Source organism: Cimex lectularius, unplaced genomic scaffold (genome assembly GCF_000648675.2).
Source record: "Cimex lectularius strain Harlan isolate CLEC.00 unplaced genomic scaffold, Clec_2.1 scaffold64, whole genome shotgun sequence".
In the NCBI taxonomy this organism is placed as follows: domain Eukaryota; kingdom Metazoa; phylum Arthropoda; class Insecta; order Hemiptera; family Cimicidae; genus Cimex; species Cimex lectularius.
Genome location: NW_019392702.1, coordinates 642,242 through 663,265, shown reverse-complemented (window position 1 = coordinate 663,265; position 21,024 = coordinate 642,242). Strand labels below are relative to the sequence as shown.

Here is a 21,024-nt window from a genome sequence, read left to right as displayed (position 1 = left end):
ATTGTTTAAAAATAACTGAGATCGTCGAACAAACAATGAGGAGATAGTAGCGTCCTTTAGTTCGAGGGTTCCACGTCAATCTCTTGTAATGAAAAGTCCAAAGTACTAATAGTAAAGAACTTCAGAGATGACTATGCCATTAGCAAAGACCGGCGTTACTATTGAAGAAGAAGCAGGATTGTCAGATGTATACGTGGTTTCAAGAATAAGACATAGTATGCATCCTTGGGACACTACCTTAAATATGTAAACGTGGCTTTCACGAGCATGGAAACGTAAGAATTGCAGGAGAGTAAGTGGAAGGTAAGATTCTCTTGACCCTAAACAACATATTTAAATCCACTTAGTCGCTTGTCCGCAACAACTTCTCAGGTAGCGTATAGTATCTAAGGTATCTGCATAAGGTAGACACGATGTAAGTTAATTCAAAGATGACAGGATCGTTGTGCCATCAGCAAAGAATGACATTACCATTAAGAAGATGATTGCCATATGTTACATGATATTAAGAGTAAGACCTAGGATACATCCTTACAGATCACCTCCATTAATAGTGAAAAGAGAAGAGAGTGCATGCCCTTCACGAGCAAATATGAGTGATGAGCACGAGGAAATGTCTTAGGATTGCAGGAGAGTCAATGGAAGGTAAGATTCCCGTGAACAAATAACAACGCCTTTTAAGATAAATTTGCGGGTTTCACGTCAGTCTCTGCTCGTAGAAAACCAAATTACGGTATATGTTTCATGTAGTTAGGATGTAAAGTAATTCAGAAATGAAAGGATCGCTGTGCTATCAGCCAAGGTCGATATTATCAGTGAAGGGATAAGTAGGTATTAATTCTGACAATATAGTAGAGTGCACGCCTTAACATGCACAGAAAAGTTTTAGGATTGCTGAAGATTAAGTAGAAGATAAGATCCTCTTGAGCCTAAATCGACTGGGTTCCACTCATTTCTTGGCCATGAAATGTTCCAGGTAGCATAGAGTATCAAAATAAGATATCCGGTTTAGGTAGATAGGATGTTAAATAATTCAGAGATAATAGGATCCCTGTGCCATCAGCGAAGAACGACATTATTATTAATGGAGAAGTAGGATTGTGATACATTGATATATATATGATATTAAATGTGACCTAGGATGATTAATTATCTGGCCATACTTCCTTCTGTGACACCGGCAATAATTGAGAAAATACAAGTGTGCGTCGGCTTTATGAGCCTGAAATGTAAGTTGAAGGTAAGATTCTTCAGCTTAAGTAACAACCTGTCAAACTTTATCAAAACGACTACGTCCAGGAATATACAAGCACAGCATTCTTTAAATTCCAGAGAGGTAGCGATTACATCTACCACCCAATGATACTGCTCGAGTGCCGAGTACGAAAACTAAGTATGGTATTAGTTCCTATTGGATGAAGGCGTTAAAGTATGAGTTTCTCAAGGGTTTCACCAGGAATTTGTAATAAACCGACAGGCGATACTGGAATATTTGTCTGGTTAAGGAATCAATTTTATGGCCGAGCATTACCACAAGGGAGGAAGGAATTTTTGGGAAATTACTTGAGAATTGCTGTAATAATGTTAAATCCGGGAACTTTTCTAACAGGAAGATGCTTGACGACATGAGTCACATCGGAGTGTGTAATGTCCTTAGGTGGAAGCGAAATAGGAATAGGGCTTCCCAGTTATTCTTTAACATTAACGCCAGTGTGCGTTAGAAAAAAAAAAAAAAAAAAATTTAGTTTTATTAATCTTAAGTAATTCTGGTTTTCTAAATTTAATATTTTTAAATTCATCATTCGTCCAAAGGATGCTTATTTGGAAATGGTTGTCGTTAGAGTTAAAGGAAAAGATTTTGATAGAGGTGATATCCGGACAACTGTTGTGATAAACCAGAACGATGAAAGCATGTGTTGCCTACAACAGACACGTTCCATGGACATGACAAGGGAAGGAGCGTTGTACTAAACACAAAACCCAATCTACTTCTTTCTTCTTACATCATTCCCTCAGAAATACGACTCCGGCACTCACAAATTGATCAAAATTTGAACTAACTAAATATGTTTAAAAATGTTGGGTCTGTTTTTTGTATTTATTGTTTGTAAACGCCACGGTGACAATTTTATTATTAGTGTTTATATTATGGAATGTTTATACCGTTATATTTGACAAACGTGATCAAGGTCTGTTTATAATACTACCGCAAACGACAAACACGACTCCCACTTGTGCATTTGTGTCCATTAGACCTTAAAATTATAGATAATGGTACTGTGCTTACTAGCGCTTTGAATGATTTTTTATGTGCCATATTCCCTCTATTCCTTATTAAACTAACTGTCCAAAAACCAATAATGCGACTACAGATTTAATAAAATAAGCTTTGAGCGTTTGAAATGAAACATTACGAAGCAGGAAGAGCCCTTCTTTTGTTTCACAATTCGACAGTGACTAAATTTAAATTTCAAAAGGTTTAGTCATCGGAAAAAAGATTGTACGTGGCGTTACTCTAGAGCCAGATGGAAAAAAAATGAATCCGCTATGAAACGAAAAAGTGAAAACAATCGTACTAAAACAACGAGTAGAAAGTGCTGACGTTAGGTTGATTTCGAAAATTCCTCTTTTTTAACAATCCTAATTGACATTTAATACATATTCATTAAGCAAATTTCGGCATTGTATTTGAAAAAAAAATGACAACTGCAGCCGGTGTATAATAGTTTCAACATGATTTCCCCTCCCACATAATAATGATGTGGACGTGTTTAATACATTATTTCGGGGGCAACAGGACGTCCTAGCAACACAGGAAATAGGAAACGTACTACTATCAAGATCACTTCTCTACAAAGCTTTACTCCACATTTCATTGTACTTGTATTTATATATATGCTATTTACATTCCTTGTTCAGAAAGTGAAATTTTTTTACTATTGATTTGTTAGCCGAGAAAGATTGTCAGAAAAAAGTATATGAATTATAAGAAACCAATGTTTACTGTTATCTAGTTATAGATATAGATTAAAAAACGCTAAGTTCCAGGTAGAGTAGGGTATCAAAAAAAGGTATCTGGTTCAGGTAGATAGGATGTTAATTCAATGATGACAGGATTGCTGTGCCATCAGCGAAGTCATTACTATTAAAGGAAATTTAGGATTGTATGTATTGGTATGTACGGTATTAATAATACCTTTGATACTTCTTGCTGGGATACTGGCTTTAATTGTGAAAATACGAGAGAGTGCGAGGCCATTATACGCCTGGAATGTAAGTTGAAGGTAAGATTCTTCAGCTTAAATAACAACCCATCACGTCAAAACTTATCGAAACTACTACGACCAGGACTATAAAAGCATATCATTGTTCTAGGGACGTAGCGATTACATCTAAAACCCGATGACGCTGCTAGCGTGTCGAGTAAGAAAGCCAAGTTTGGCATTCCTTTGATGTTTTTCTCAAATCCTGTGCACAAGAGAACTTCAGATCGGCCTAATTCTCCACTGTATATGGCAAAATACCAAAACAGCGAAGACTGTCATATCATGATCAAAAACGACCAAACAACAGGTCCGGAAGTTTTTGTATTGACCTAGTTTCAGGGATATCCATAAAAAATTATATATGAATATATTTTATGGACAATTTAAAATCCCCCTAGATTGTGGGAGTGATTCAGACCTAGAAGACATTCTGAGCTGTATGAATCAATTTAAAACATTAGATTTTAAGTCTTGGGAAGAGAGAGCCACTAAGGAAGGCGAAAGTTTGAAAAATGGTTGAATGATTTTTCTAAATCCTACGCAGAAGAAAACTTGAGATCTGCCTAGTCCTCTATTGAAGATGGAAAAAGGCGGTCTTTCAATTATCCCGGTGTAAATATTGTTCTGTTGTTGATCGTATAAAACTATGTTCGTTCTTTTAATTATATACAGCCCCTTTCGCAGTTTTTTTACTATTGGTTTATTAGCACAGAAAGATTGTCAAAAAAAGTTTATTAATTACAAGTAACAAATCTTACAGTCATCTCGTATTAGATTTGTCTTTTATACGAGATTACACAGTTCTGATTCATAACGCTAATTTGATTATTTTTTTACTCCATTAACTTAATTAAGTAGACGAATAAAGAAGTCCATATTTGTACATCGAAAAGTATAACTTTTTGGAACGTCCGATTAGAACATGATAGTAGATGTTAGAAACGGTAGCTGGGTCGTCGGGGAGGGAATCAGGAGGTCTTTGCCCCCTAAGAATCGGTCCTTCTACCGCCGACAGCCCCAGAAAGAAGTGGATCGATTAAAATGCCGTTTGATGACAAATTGTTAAAATGTAATAAACGATTCTATTGAACATTATCTTAACGCGAAATGTATTGAAGTTGAACTTTTATGACGTTTAAGCTGTAATTGCACTTATTGAATATAACGTAAAAATTATATTTTTCCTGTAAGTTTTGTAATGTAAAAATGAAATTTCATATATTAGATTTATCTAGATTATTTTGAACTTAAATAATTTTAATTTGTAGTTTCAGAAAAAGCTTATCGGTTGTTTTTGTCAGTTTTGAACTTTCACAATCCAAATGTTGTTAAATACATTTGGAATGGACTGGTATTTGAACGGAATGAAGGGCCTGGTCGGAGATGCCCAATCTCGGAAAGAGGACGTACGTTTCACCACCAACTAGGCCATAGGAAAGGATCTTGTAGATCGACTCGACACCCTAACCTTCACCCTCATCACTCTCACAAGCGTACGCGTTCACGTGCGTACGCCTGCCGGTCGCTACTTTATGGAAAAGATTATATTGTTGAACATGACGTGAACAATTTTTGCATATAATTTAATCGTTGCAGTGCGGTCGTTTCCGATGAACTCTTCGGTCAGACTTCCCTCTCTAGTTGTCTGTAAGGCACGTACGTTTCGGTATTTCGCCATCTTCAGCCTTTGGTCCGTTCACCCCATTCGCATTGTACAAAGTGTTCACTGAAAATAGTATAATGCCTCGTCTGTCCAACACAAAAAGAATATTCTGACTGGAAAACGACAAAACTACATATCAATTTCTACCGGTATAGTTATTCTGATGTTAATAATTTAAAATGATTAACCTCCTCTTAATGACGTAGAATCACTGCCTACTAAAGAATTTGGTTACTCCTTATAATTGATTAAATCTTAAGCAAACTTGGACACTTACAATGCTTGAAACGAATGCACGCATTTAAAACATGTTTATACTGAAATCACCTAGATGGTCAGAATAACTGGATGTATTGAAGACGGTGGGTAACTATTTGGCTATTGGGCTTTTTACAGGGTATTTTAACTACGAGGTTATATGAACCCTCGGGGTGCCGGTGTTTTTGAAAAAAAGCCCATTTGTATGTCGGATTCGAATGCAGGGTCGTTCGATTCGAACCCGGGACCTTTACCTTACAGTGATGAGCACCGGGTCAACGGCAAAACCCTTGCGGCCACCTACGCCCCTATGTTTATGAAACATCTTTTAATTATGGGAAAATTTAATAGCATAAGGTGACTTGTAAGACGCAGAAAATCCCGGTTAATTAAACAAAAACAATGATTGGTCAATCTACAGTTCGGGTATTGAAAAGTGCAGTAAATAATGTTATAACAAAATCAAATTGTCAACATTATCGCTTACTATTGTTCAACTGTCATCGCACTCCAAGAGGTTCTTGTACTGACCTCGTTTCAGCGATGTAAATAAAAAATATTTTTATGAAAAATTTACTATTAGGTTTTAGGGGCTAATGTGCCACAAGGAGACCCCCCCTACACCAGAAGGCATTCTGAGGTGTATGAATTATTACCTTTAGGAGATTAGATTGATGAATGCTTAGGAAGAGAAACCCAATACTACGGAAGTACGAAGAGCTTGTTGAATCACTTTGTCAAATCTTGTGCAAAGCAAACTTCAAATTTACCTAATCCTCCAATGAATAAGGCAAAATGCCAAAACGCGTTTAACATACCAAAACTAAGAGGCTAGTCACATCACGTTCTGAAACGATCAAACAACAGATCTGGAAGTACTTGTACTGACTTCGTTTCAGGTATGTCGGTAAAAAAAAATATTTTTGTATATATTTTATGGACAATTTAAAATCCCCTAGGTTGTTAGACCTGAGAGACCATATTATAGAAGGCATTCTGAGTTGTATGACTGATTAGTATAAAACTTTAGATTTCAATTCATGGGAAGAGAGAGCCACTAAGGAAGACGAAAGTTTGAAAAATGGCTCAATGATTTTGTTTCACAAAACTACATCAAGATGATCAGAAACGACCAAACAGATCGGAAAGTTCCTATACTGACCTCGTTTCATGGATATTACATATAATATATGGAAAATATACATATTTTACGGAAAATCTAAAATTGCCAAGGTTTTGGTGGGTTACTGTGGCCCAAGGAGACCTCGTACAGCAGAAGGCAACTTGCTGAACATAGATCTATACTAATATAAATGGTTTCTTGTAGTCAATTCAATAGTTGAAAAGGTTCCTTTTTTTAAACTATTTTGTCTGTACTAAGTACAGCTTGACAATAACAATTTGTTTCTTCACCAAGACCATACCAAGATCCAGATTTCGTGAATACTAATTAAGGGAAAGAGATGAAAAATGAAAAAAAAAAAATCAGACTAGGATGATCAGAAACGACCAGACCACAGATTTTTAATTTCACTGCACAAATGTATATAATAAAAAATTATGTATAATACAATTCTGTGTCAACAATTTTGTTTCAAACTGAATTATTTTCTTTGCCTATTAAAAAAGTTTAGTTGTTCGAGAAGGCCCTACTACTCCACAATATTTTCATTATAATTCTGCTAGTGATGATTTTTTCGAAAATGTTGTAAAACGCTTATTTGTGTCAAATCAGTATATCCACGTCAATAACATATAATTTATCATAAACATACTTTTTTAATTGCTCTAATTTTAGTATGGAATAGTTTTGTCAATAAACAAATAAATTTTTGAAATTACCTCAAATGTTTTGACGATTTTTTTGCCAATACTAACTTTAAACCTAGAACAATTTTATGTCTGTTTGTTTAATTACGAAAAGCGACAGGTTTTTATATTACAAATGTAATGTACGCGTTCGTTTTAATAGAGAATCAAAATTTTAATAGAAAAAAGTGATAGAAACTCCCAAAATATAATTCTTTACTAACCAAATACCACACAACTGTAAGCCTTTACTATTTTATTTGACGAAATGTTGATTGAAAAATTATCTCTTTTCGATCTATAGAAACTTTGTTGGCAAATGTGTACTTATTTTTCCCAAAACTTCATTTTTCAAATATTTAACTTTATGCGTGATAAATCGGCAAAACTGTAATTATAAGTGCTTGGTAATGCAAAATTATTTATCTCACATTATTAGACAAATCAGTTCTTTTCCTGGTGGAGATAATATTTAAAAAAATTATCTATGAAATAACTCAAAAATTGAAAGAAATTAATACGACAAAACTCTTCTAAAACATTTTCTTTAGGCTTGTCGGGCAAAACAAATAACTAACGTACGTAAGAGGTACAATAAATACGATTAAATTGTTTCAGGTTGAAACTAGTGTGTAAAATTTCCCAGACTTTCAAGATATAACAGTAATTTAATTTATACGTCTCTCAAAAGTAGAAGACAGAACAGTGAGAAAAACAACTTCTTCACTTCACCGAGAGAGATGTCATTTTCCGAGGGCCGTTACTCCATAACTGTAGTTTACTTCCGCTTTTCCTACTTTTGAATCATCCCAACTTCATCGAGACGTCAAGAGTGGCGGTAAAACAAATGCAAAACAAAAATGCAATGTTATTTAATTAAACTAATTAGTTGAAATATAAACGGGGTAATTAACCGATTAAAACTGAAGTTGCGTTAGGCTCAAAAGACCACAAATCAATTAGACTCAGCAATTACAAGTTGGCCCTGTATTGCAAAAACGAAATGAGCACAATCAAATTCTGTTTCAACAAAGAGATGCATTGTCAATTTCAAAGGTCAACGCTCAAATTCTTACATGAAATGGTGTCAATAACCGTTAATTCTGTACGAGAAAGATTTCTTGTAGCAATGAGAATTACTCTCATAATAATAGCATGATTACTGAGCTTTTACATTATTAATATTGTTTGTTCTTAAATAATTTGCTGCTTTCAAGCAATATACAGGATAAGGGTCTAGTAACAGACAAGTGGACCACTATTTTTATCATATCTAAGGAAATTATTTTCTTATTACTCTTTACCACCAACTTTTATGTATGTTACAATTTTTTTCTTTTGAATCCAGACACATCAGAAGCTTGTGAATTGTCAGATTCCCCAAGAACATCCATTTCTAGGTTTGCAAATTATTTTTACCAAGATCTGTTTTTGGACAAGTTACAGATTGCCCAAAATTCCCAAACCACTATAAACGAATCTTGGGATGAGCAGGAGACAAAAAAAATTGAAATTTGTATGCACAGTCAAATTAAATTTCAAAAAGAGATGCATTTATTGCCAATTTCGAAAGTTTAAATTCTTTCATGACGGCTTCATATGAGAGTTCTACTATAATTGGGTATTTTTAAATTTTTAGCTGTTTTCAAACAATTTTATAAAGAGCAGGGGTCCAGTAATTGACAGTGGACCACTGGCAGTCAGTTGAGACTTTAAACTGAAATAACACACTTATGAGTGGAGTGACAGCTCCCTAGTTTCGTAAAAAGCTTAAGGTAAGCTTCAAACAGTGACAAAAGCAGTACTTTAAAAAATCAGAAAAGATTGCTCTTGAAGAGTTGAAGTAATAAACGTAAGAAAATGGAAAAGGACGAGTTGAAAAAGGAGAAAAAAACAGTCATTGTCTAATATGGAAAGGCGAGAGAAAAAATTGGTGTAGGGTTTTCATTTCAACAAAAACAACTAGGCACATTTAATCAATTTAATGCATTTCAGAAGATATCATAACCATTGTTACTATATCTAAGAAAATTATTCTCTTTTCTACTTTTTACCACCACACTTTTTTTTTTGCCTGATGTCCAGACAGTCAGTGTGTATTGTCAGACAACTTCAAAATTCAAAAGAAAGTTCATTTATTAGGTTTCCAAATTATTTTTACCAAGATTTGATTTCGGATCAGTTGAAGACTGTCCGAAATTCCCCAAGTGCAAGAAATAAACACATATTACTTTGAGCAGCAGACGAAACATGTGAAATATACCAACAACAGTATTTAAAATCGGGATGAAGAAAATAAAACGTAAGCAAATTGAAAAGGAAGAGGTGAAAAAGGAACGACAGAGTCTAAGATGGAAAGATAAGAGAAAAAATTGCTGATGATTCTACCAACTACATTGCTGATAATGATAAGTGCCTACAATAGCTCCTGGGTGTATATCTTAGGTAATGTTCTATTTTTTAATACAACCCAGATTTGTTCCAATTTCCAAATTTCAACAAAAATAACCAGACTCATTTATACAATTGAATGCTTTTTCGAAGCCTTACAGGCTTCCTCTCGAGAAATATTAGGGGCCCAGAAAGGGCAATCAGAAATTGGAGATAAATCAGGAAGAGAAAAAAAAAAGGATTAAGATAATAAATAGACGACACAGATGACAGCTCCACAGTCGCAAAATTGTTAGTACATTCTGGCTCCTAACCGTAGCAGTATTTTAATAAAATCAGAAGAACTTGAAGAGTTGAAGTAAAACAAGGCTGAAGACAGAAAACACAAAGAAATGGGAAAAGAAGGGTTGAGAAAGAAGAAATTGAAAAAAGAGTCAGAGTCTAAGATGGGAAAGCGAAAACAAAATGTTCATGATGCTCTAAAACATTTCTGATGATGATAACAGCACCAAGGTGTGCAAATTTAGGGTTTTCTACTTTTTTAAAATTTAAATCAGATTTGATTCCAATTTTGTGTCAATATTAGCAAGTTTAATTTTTAGATGTTAATAACGTTTTGATTTTGTCGAGTACAATGAAGTATTACAGTGCGTCACACTTGTTTTTTTTTGTTTTTTTTTTTAATTTCATCTTTAATTTTATTTTGTAATTAAAACCTTGTTTCGAGAGTAAACTAAACGATTCAATAATATCTTTCTTCTAATTATTTGTTAAAAAATAATTAGATGGTACATTAAAATTAGAAAAAGACAGTTTTGAAAGTCTAAAAATTATTCATACACTTATACACTGTTTTTAGTATTGTGTAGCTAAGAAATAAGAAACAAGTAGTTTTAATTATTATTCATTGTATAGTTCAATTTGGGATCTGTGAAAGATGGCTCGAAAAGCACCAGAATTATACATCATCTACAAAAGAAAAAATTTGTCTCGTTATTTCAGAACGTTTAAGCTGCTACCAAATAGGGAAACAACGTTCTCATTCGACCACTCGATAACATGAGGAAAAAAATCAGGACTGGTTCTACAGGTAATGTAAAACGATTCTAAGACCAAGGAGGTTGTTCGACGAGACAGCCGTGAATTTGGTTATCCAAGTTTCAAAAAATCTGATATGCGCACATAAACTCGCAGAAAGCTTTGCATCGTCTTTGAGACACATTTATGAAGCGGGATACAATCTGTGAATTCTAAACACCATCTTCTCGGGTAAAAGTAAGTTTGATATTTTTTAATCTCATGGGTTCTCTTCTGGAAGAAGCTTCTGGAATTTAATTTTAAAAATATAGCACCTACAGTGGAGAACTTTGGAGGAGCTTGGAGGAACCAGTATGATGGTGCTATTTAGCGTGTAATTGTGAATAAAAAAGGCATAGATGGAAATCCCACCTCAACAGAGATTAAACATCGTAAAATGCATTCCAAGAAGATTAGACTTAATAAATGCTAAGTGATTGCATACAAAATGTCTAAAAATACGAAAAATAGTGATTTAACCCCATTATGTTTAGTGGTCTGATTGACGAAATTAGTTCTTTCAATTAATTATTCTTTTATGTAAGATCTTGGTCGAAATGAAAAAGTTAGCGTCACGAGTTGAAGTCACGATAGCTCAAGTGGTTAGAGCAGCGGCGTATTGAGCGGGTCGTGGGTTCGAATCCCGCTCGAGACGCTAACTTTTTCAATTCGACTAAGGCCATACATAAAAAGAATAATTAATACATAGTGATTTAAGTTATTTTTCGTACTTTTCTAGATGTATTATTCGGGGTGTATAGTATACTGCGCCCTTTAACAGATATTACATATTGTATCATATATGTACTTTTTTCCATAAGTGTGCTAACACCTTTTGGACGTTCAAAAATATCGTATTTTTTTTTTTGCATTTGAATTTTAATACCTAATCAGTTTTGTAAAAAATAATCATACAAAACGTATTGCTGAATCGTATAGTGTATAGTATAAAAAAGTTTTAGTTACAAAATAAAATTAAAGAAGAAAATGGAAAAAAAACAAGATAAATTTTTTATGTATTTAATTTATTAAGCCCATTTGTACGTATGTTGTTTGAATGCCGGGCTGGATTCGAACCCGGAACCTTTAGCTTACAGTGATGAACACCGTGCCAACGCCTAAACCGTTACTGCCATCGACCTTCGTACTTTATTTAAAAAAATATATAATAACATAAAATATCAATGGCCCTAAAAACTATGGGCAAGAAATTCGAATCAAATTGGATTGAAATAAAAAATAGTACAGAAAGAAATCACTTAAAATTTGCACTTAGGTGCTGTTGTAGGCAGGTTTGTTAGGCACTCAGCAATTTATTTTGCCTTTCCATCTTCGACTCTCTTTTTCTCCTTCTCTTTCATTTTCTTTTTTGTCAACTCTCCCTTCCTTCCGATTTTAAATACTGCTCTTGCTAACAGAGTGCCCACCCAGTAGCTGTCATTTTCCCTAGACGTAGGGTAGATTCCTCCCCTTCGGCCTAAATCCTGGGAAAGGCAGGTTAGCCCTACCTAAACTATCGACTGGTCATAACGAAAGAAACGAAAATCTAACAATTCAAAAAAAAAATCCTGATGGACAATGTTTAAAAAGAAATTCAAATACAACATAATCCAATGAACATCAAAACAATAAGTAATTATTAGGCGTCCAGCAATAGGCCACACTTAGATAAGCATCCTTTGGGAATCCTTTTTAGATGAATAGAATAGAAAAATGAAAAATGAATAGAAAAATAGACCTATAACCTAAAATTTGCACCTACGTGCACTTGTTATCATCGGCAATGTTGTTTTTATCTTTATGAGCATTTTTTGGCGTTTCTATCTAGACTATATTTATTTTCCTCCTTATCATCTCTTTTATTCTTTTTCAATTCTAACTTTTCAATTTTCTGTTTTTTTTCTTTTTTCCCAGCCACTGGGCCTTCTTCAACTCTTCAAGTACATCGGTATTTATTTAAACAGATCTTACCATTCTTTGGAACTAACAGCAGACTTTGCAAAACTAGGGAGCTCCCCCCCCCCAAGTCTATTATTTGAATCCTTTTTCTTCTATATTTATCATAGTTGTGACTGAAATTTCTGAAGCCCTAATATTTCTAAGGAGAGGCCTGTGATGCTTCGAAAATGCATTCATTGGAATACATGAGAAGCTGTTTGAATTGAAATTAAACTAACAACCTATTACTTGAAAATTGGAACAAATCTGTGTCGAAGTAAAAAATAAAATTTTACCTAAAAATGCGCCTGGGTGCTCTTGTAGGCAGGTAGCTTAGCCACTTATTATCATCAGCAATGCATTTTTAGCATCATGAGCTGTTTCCCTCACCTTCAGACTGTCTTTTTCTTTTTCTCTTTTTTCCATTTTCTTACATTTATTAATTCAACTCTACAAGATCCATCTTTTTCTAATTTAGAGTACTTCTCTTCCCAATCTTTGAAGCTAACAACCTTTAGCTTTTTACGAAACTAGGGAGCTGTCACCACCCATAAGCGTGTTATTTCAGTTTAAATTCTCAACTGCCTGCCAGTGGTCCACTGCCAGTTACTGGAATTGTTTGAAAACAGCTAAAAATTTAAAAACACCCAATTACAGTAGAACTCTCATATGAAGCCGTCATGAAAGAATTTAAACTTTCGAAATTGGCAATGCATCTCTTTTTTAAATTTAATTTGACTGTGCATACATATTTCAATTTTTTTTGTCTCCTGCTCATCCCAAGATTCGTTTATAGTGGTTTGGGAATTTTGGGCAATCTGTAACTTGTCCAAAAACAGATCTGGGTAAAAAAAAATTGCCAATCTAGTAAATGGATGTCCTTTTGGAATCTGACAATTCACAAGTACTGATGTGCCTAGACTCAAAAGAAAAAATTGTTACATAAAAGCTGGTGGGAAAGAGTAATCAAGAAAGTAATTTCCTTAGATATAATAAAATTAGGTATCATCATAGAGTGAGTATATCAATTAAATAGTTAACAAGATAGTTTTGTCTTTTCCACTGTCTACAATCTATATTGTAAAGCGTACTTCTAGATTTCTTTCATTTAATAATGCTAGCAATGCAAAAAACATTGTGAGTTGAACTATGCAACTGAATCCGCTACCCAGAATAAACAGTGTTTTTTGACCTGATTTACTTGCCACGGGGAGGAAACGACTTCCTCTATTTCCCCCTGCTGGAAAGCATCCTTTTGTTTTGTTTTTTTGATTTCTATTAAGCAATCTGTGCGCGGAGCGTATGACTGCATCGCGGTGGGAGACAGGATAAGACTAATAAGTACCACTTCCCACTTTCCTGTACTTTTACTTATAAATGCTTACTGCAATTAGAGCTAGGATGAAAATGTAAACGACCCTTGTAGGAAATAGTTTAAAAAAAAGTGACTTATTACCTTAGCGGTGATGCGGTTTTGAGTGAGGTTGAGACCGTCGTTTTCGATATAATCAGGAACGCTCTGCCTCCCACTAAAGTTAAACACCATCGTATTTTGGTTCTGCCACGATTTTTTATCCCACAACTGGGACTTTTCACTGGTGATGGTTTTCGTCTCGGTATCGTCGTTTTTCGTCGAAATGACAGAAGTCTCGACGGATTTGACTTTGTTAATAAGGTTCTTTTCGATTTCCTGTTCGGTCAAATTCAAAGACGGTTTGTTTGTGATTACCGGCCTGATGACTGCGACCTGCTTGGGAGGACTGCTCGGCGGCTCGGTGTAGTTCGTCGCCGTCTGTGATGTTATCAAAGCAGTGTTGGTGGCTTGTGTCAGATTCCTTCTAGGAAGATGGCTTTTGTTGGGACTGAGGCTCTCACAAAATGAGAATGTGACAGACGTCCCTTCTTTGCTTATGTTCTCCATGGCTTTCTGAGACACGTATTTCGGCGTGTCTTCGGATGAGTCGGATTTGTTTGTTATGAAAAACGGCCTCTCCTTCGCCGGGCTGGTCCTGTCGAATTTTTCCAAAACGGCGGGCGTTTTGACCGGAACAACCGGCGGTTTGTCTTGAAGGGGTGCGAATTTGAGGGGAGCCGCCAAGGGGGATTTTTCGACGGTAGGGCGTTTTTTCGGAGATAACGGCTTCTCGTTCGCGACCGGGACGACGGCCGGCGGCGACTTCTGACCCTCTTTCGTAACGACCGGAAAAATCCGCCTGGGAGAAAGCATTTTCGGCCTGGCCGATCTTTTATCCGGGATCAAATTCGGCTTGGGTGACAAAGCGGGCTTGGCCGGTTTGTTTTTTACCGGGCTGTTGTTGGGAGAGGTCGACGTTTTATTTATCTTTTTCACGTTATCGGCGTTTTTAACAGGGACCGGTTCGAATATCTTGAGAGTCTGTTTGACGACGTCCGGTGGGGGAAGTTCTCGGTCTCCCGTGTTAACGTGTTTCGACTCCTCTGTATGAGAACAGTTATCGACGATTATCAAATCTTCGTTTATTATAGAGGGCCGGAGCCCGTTGATAAATCTGTTCTGTTTCGATTCGGACGGATTTGCCATGGCGTCATTCTTTATCAAAGTGTCCATCGACCTGGCTCGTTTCATCGATTCGCTCCCCCTCGTCAACCCGAGGTATTTGGCATGGTGCTGAGATATCTTGGTGCTCTTGTACGCAGAGGAATGATAAGGTTTTTTGACGAAATGCGGCTTGTGGATTGATTTGGTCGATTCGTCTTCAAGCATATTTTCCAAACTGGTCGCACGCCTCATACTGGACAGAGAAGGACGGGCGGAATACTTCTGGTTGTCTCTCAAAGTCATGGAAAGATATTTACTCTTTAATTTATTCACGATACCCGGTCCGTACTGGAGCTCCTCGCTGGAATCCGACTGGTACTCCTCTTCCTTCCCGTTCCTTCTGATCAAACCGAACACTTTGTAATTCCTCTCATCCTTGTTTCTGAAAGACGTCTTCTTCACCGGCTTCTCCTCGACCATTTTCGACTTTATATCACTGACACTGTTGTTACACTTAATGCTACTACCACTGACTATCAACTCACCGGGCAGTTTGGAATCTAACAACCTCATTGTCCTGACGCAGAAGTCAGGGTGAAAGTCCTGTGACGGCTGTGAAGCGAAATCCGTCGCCCGGTCCGAACTCGGCTCCTGTCCCACCCGTTCTGAACAGTAGAAACCGACTCCGCTTTGAATCCCCCCCGCCCCGGACGTTGATGTTATTGCCCTCCCCGACGCTCGCCGCCTCTCTATTAATTCTTTTTTCCATTGCGGTACGTTCGCTTCCGAACCCGCTTCCACATCGTTGCACGACGCCATCCTTACTCACACCATAACAACAAAACCTTTTCACACAAATATTATGTAGAAATACTAAAGAGAGATACGTTAAAAACACCTTATCAGTAAACAAAACACCTGTAACCTCAAATCGGAGCTTTTGAGGCGGCACTGCTCAACGCTCCGGTGCACATCGCGAACTTTAACCGAGCCTCGAGTCCCGCGTGCAAATACAAACCGGGCCGATCGCCGACTACATTTCTAATTCAGTTATGTCCAGGATAACAATCAGTCATAAGAAAATACATTACGTCACCCTAAACATGCTTCTGAGCAGCCTGCTCTATCTAGCGAGCCCCCGTCGCAAGTCTACAACTGAACTCCGACCGCGAGCAGCTGCCATCTGATAAAATAAAGCGAACATATTCAGCCGCCTCCTGGCGAAAGTTAAGCCAGTTACACAACGTACCTTACTACCAAATTCCTATCGTTATGATTCTAAAAACTTCTAATTCGAGAAATAGTCTAGACAATCAACCGATTAAACACTTGGGTCTAGTTATAAATTCAAATCTCTCTTGGGATGCACTTTGTCAATTTGTAGCATCTAAACTTAGCAAACAATTATTTTTACTGAAAAGTCTCAAATGTAATGTATCTCAAAGAGTTTTAATTATTGTTTATTTCTCGTTTCCAACCATATATTGTCTATGCCTTATTGATCTGGGGTCACTCTAGTCATGCCAAACTAATCTTCAAAAAACAACATAAAGCTATAAGAATTTTAGGGAATTTAAAGTATAGGGAATGTTGCAGGGAAACATTTACTAAATTAAACATTATGACTTTGCCCAGCTTTTATATTTTACAACGTGTAATGTATCGCTACTAAGTGAGACATTATAAAAAAAATTTTCTGAAACCTACATCACTCCCGACCGCATCTCACGATATCTGAATAATTATAAAAAAATTTAATTCTGTACATATGAGAAACTGTAATAAAATAGTTCCTGAACGGCTGAACCTTAAAAGATGTGAAAACTCTTGTAAATATTGGGCTATAATTTTTTTTAATAATCTACCAGATGATATCAAATTTTTAACTGAAAAAATTTAAAGTAACAAAATTCCTCTCTGTTAATGCCTTTTATGACTTTGAGGAGTTTTTTTTCATGTATTAATAGCACGATAAAATTGAATTAAATTTAAGTATTCTTGAATGTAATGACAAAACTTGAATTTTGTTTACTTAACACAATAAAACTTTTATATCTTTGTATCGTTCAGATTCGATTACATGAAACACAGTATTCATAAATTCCAGTTTTTAAAAAAATTCTTAGGTTTTTTCATACTTTATTATATTTCACAAATAGAGCCTACATTGGTTTGCAAAAAGTTAAAAAATCATTCCCATTAACATGGCTTCTGTACTGGCAGATCAACAGTTACTAATTTGCTAACAGCATTTTCTAGTCAAAAGAAACTTTTTTCACGCAAATGAAACCTTTTTTTTACAATTGAAACTTTTTTTCAAGCAAATAAAACCTTTTTCCAAGCAAATGAAGCCTTTTTTCAGGCAGATGAAATCTAAAACCTAGTGGTAATAATTATGTAGAGGAATGAATTAACAACATTGTAGTACTACATTAATTTTATGATGGCTGAATATATTAATATTATTAATATATTTAATATATTATTAATCCTACCAACAGGTGATCCATCAACAGGTCATTTCATATGGGTTGTGCAACAGCGTACAGTTCCATGAATTCCTAATAGAAATAAAAGGTTACAACCTTGTTGAACTCACAACATATCGTTAATGTTATTGCAATATATTTTACCCTTTGAACATACCTACTATCAAATCCTCTTAACTAAACCTAAACTATGACACCCTTTTTTGTTTTTTATCTACTCGGTTAATAATCTTGAAAAAGTTCCTTTCAATTGATCCCTTAAGGCCAGTGCTCCTTAACTATTTGCGTTGTTTCACATAAAAAATCTGATCTTATACTTTCAGAAATTCAGAGAGGATATAGCGGTCTGCTGTTGCTTACTTCCAATTGTTTACATATTATAATTAAGCAGTTATTAATAATCCACTTTTGTATGTCGTTCTTTTATGGTCTAGTAATGGTTGTTGAAAAAGAAGAAGAAGACAAAAAAAGATCCACTCCTAGATATGTTGACACTATTACAATTGTGTGGTGTTTAGTGACAGTTAGTTAATAAATCGTGAGATGCAGTCTGGTGTGATGTGGGTTTAGAAAAATATCTTTATCGTGCTAACGTTTCGATCTTTATTGATATCATCTTCAGCACTCAAAGTATTTGTTCTCTTGTAGATGTCGTCGCGTGCATCTCACCATCTCCAAATAACTATTACAATTATTTGTTCACCATACCTCCAAACCTCGTTCCTGCTGTAGCGGCCATCATCCTAACGGGAAATCATTATTAGCTTATTATTATTATATATTATTATTCCTTAGATAAGATTATTACGTTTAACGTTAAATTTGAATTTTTTTGTGTAAGTGCCTGGTTGATATTGGGAGTTCGAGTCTCCCCATTTCAGTGCACAGCTATCGATTTCTGTTGGTATCGACCCACGTTCATGAAGTATCCATTCGTGGAAGCCGGTAGGTTAAAACTGAAAGCGTATTGTCTATAGTTCTGTACTCTGTCATGTTTTCAACATGGTTGTAGGGTAACGTTAATAACTAATTAATATTAATTATTTAATATTAATTAATAAATAATCGTTTCAATTTTAATTTTCAATAGGGAATATTGAATTTTCAAAGCTAAGATGTCGTCGGGTAAGCAATACGGTTTGCAAATTCCGAAGAAAAACGTGCAGAATCTTGTTCAAAAGCATTCGGCGTTCGGGGACGATAGCAGTTCCGACCAATCGGACGGCGGCGGAAACGACTGGCAGAAGAAGTCGAAGCGCGATCCGACCCAAGCGGTGGCGAAGAGACAGACGAAACTGGATATGCAGAGGGCACTCGAACAGGACGCGACCGTTTACCAGTACGATGAAGTGTACGAACAACTCGAACAGCAGAAACAGTCCAAGGTAGTCAAGGAGAAGGAACGCAAACCCAGGTACATCCAGAAGTTGCTCGCGACTGCCGAGAAGAGGAAAATAGAAAACGAACGCCGAATAGAACGGCAAGTGCAGAAAGAACGGGACGCAGAAGGCGAGGAGTTCAAAGACAAGGAGACCTTCGTCACTACAGCTTACAAAAAGAAACTGGAAGAATTCGCCAAATTAGACGCCGAACAGCAAAGGCAGGACATGCTCGAGGAGATAGGTGATGTGACCAAGCAGCAGGATATCAGCGGCTTCTACAGGCATTTGTACCAAACGACAGTTAGCCCGAAAGAGGAAGGACACTCTTTCACAGAAAAGGCACACAGCCACGATTCAAAAAATGAAAAGGATCACGCGAAAGACAAAAGGCAATACCGAAAGAGAAAAGATTCAGGAAGTTCACCCGATAGGGACAAAGATGCAGATACAGATGATGCGACATCTTCATCTTCGAGTAGCAGTGAATCCGTAAGTGATTACGATAAAAATAGTGAACCTGAATGTGAAGAGCCAAAGAGGATAAAATTAAATGAACATGAGAAAGTTGATCTCGTCCAACACGAAAAGCAACCACCAGTAGAAGTGGACCAACCTACAACGATCCGAATTGAAAAACCACATGTAAATATTTGGGAAAAAAGGACTGTAGGCCCGGTTTTTGAAGCTGCTCTCAAGAGGTATCTTGAAAGGAAAGTAGCTCGTGTTGCAGCTGTTCATTAAGAATTTTGCCTTTCTTGGGAAAATTATTCGTAAATCCAATTTTAATTGTATATGCAATAAATTATTTGTTTAATTAATGATTTTTTAATGTTAACTGACTCCAAAATAATCTTTGATTTCAATTAATTATTCTTTATCTAAGGTCTTGGTCGATATGAAAAGTTAGTGTCACATGTGGGATTTGAACCCACGACCTTTGGCTAAAAGGTTCCCTGATTGAGCCGGCCCTCCACCAGCTGGTAGTTGTTGGGAATGAATGAGCCAGTCACCTCGACCAGCTGCCCGACCGCAGCTATTGTGACTTCGATCCACTCGGGCATCAACTCCTCATCTGAACCTACAACCTTTTGAATTTTTCCTCTTTTTGCCATTTTTCAATTTAGCCAAAGGATGTGGGTTTGAATCCCACTTGGGACGCTAACTTTTTTTTTATCTCAACCAAGATCTTAGATTAAAAAAAAATTAATTGGTATAATATGTTATTAAGACTGTTTTTTTTTCTTTCATTATGCCCAGGGCTCAAAGGAGGGTTAATCCATGGCCATTGGTTTTGAATTTGTTAAATGAATATAATATTTACTGAATCCAAGAGTGAAAGGGTATTTATGTTTTATTATTGATTGCAACGAACCTGTTCGTATGCCAATCCTGGTTAAGTTAAAACTTGCAGTGTTTAGTGCCATAGCAATTTAAAAAAAGCAATTATTAAAATTAAAGCTTTTTTTTGCTTATAGCAGAAGATAATAGGGAATGTAATTCTGGATATGGATGGTTTTCATAAACTCCAAAAAATATTTGAGACTTGCAACATGAAAAAACTTAAAAAAAAAAAAAGGCAACTAACATGCCTAACGTCAAATATTTTTTAGCTACCTCTCCACGATAAAGCCCTATGTACAATTTTAAGGTTAAAAACAGTTGCGAGAGATCTGTCAGGTTCCGTTCTTTCCAGGTCTGGGGCTGCCACTGCCCCGCGGTAGATGTCGTTTAGACAGATTTCTGTCGAGATTACTGGGCGATTTTTATAACCAGCAATAAACAAATTGTACAAGGCAGGTACCATTTTCTCCCCTCTTAGTTCTCATCTCCACTCTTATTATTTAGAGTGGCATGAGTATATGTGTGAAAGGCATGAAATTAAAAGAGATTTAAAATTCATCATGCCTTTCACATATATAGATTGCATTCTTCTTCAATCTGGCATATGCTTTATACTACTGACTTTAGGGAACCACCTACGCTATTCTATGAGTTTTTATTGGACTAAATCTTCACTTACTCTATTAGTAATATATTCTCTCTCTTAAAACTGCTACCAAAGACGTTGGTGTGGTTTTGGACCACAAATTAAATTTTACTGCCCTATTCAGCATATTTAATCATGCTTAAAAGTTTTAGGTTTGTATTACTGATCTCAACTCACCTTGACTATTCTTTACATATTGCTAGTAAGATGTTTTGAATACTGTTCTGTTTGGAATCCGTACTGTAC

At 36.0% G+C, this 21,024-nt stretch overlaps 2 protein-coding genes across 3 annotated transcripts in view; one reads left to right on the top strand and one right to left on the bottom strand.

Annotated features, from left to right (window-relative positions):
• Window positions 1-16,092, bottom strand: part of LOC106672315 — a 35,645-nt gene extending 19,553 nt beyond the window's left edge. The window contains exon 1 of one of the 2 annotated variants that reach the window (XM_014403645.2): window positions 13,859-16,092. In XM_014403645.2, the coding sequence (XP_014259131.1) occupies window positions 13,859-15,739 (1,881 nt within the window). In that variant the 5' untranslated portion in view covers window positions 15,740-16,092. The remainder of the gene's footprint in view (window positions 1-13,858) is intronic. The other variant, XM_014403642.2, reaches the window with a different exon arrangement.
• A 2,225-nt stretch (window positions 16,093-18,317) lies between these two features.
• On the top strand, window positions 18,318-19,609 carry LOC106672329 (nuclear speckle splicing regulatory protein 1). Its single transcript, XM_014403673.2, has 2 exons — window positions 18,318-18,422; window positions 18,500-19,609. Exon 2 carries the CDS (start codon window positions 18,525-18,527, stop codon window positions 19,530-19,532), a length of 1,008 nt encoding a protein of 335 aa, XP_014259159.1. The 5' UTR covers window positions 18,318-18,422; window positions 18,500-18,524; the 3' UTR covers window positions 19,533-19,609.
• The last annotated feature ends 1,415 nt before the right edge of the window (window positions 19,610-21,024 follow it).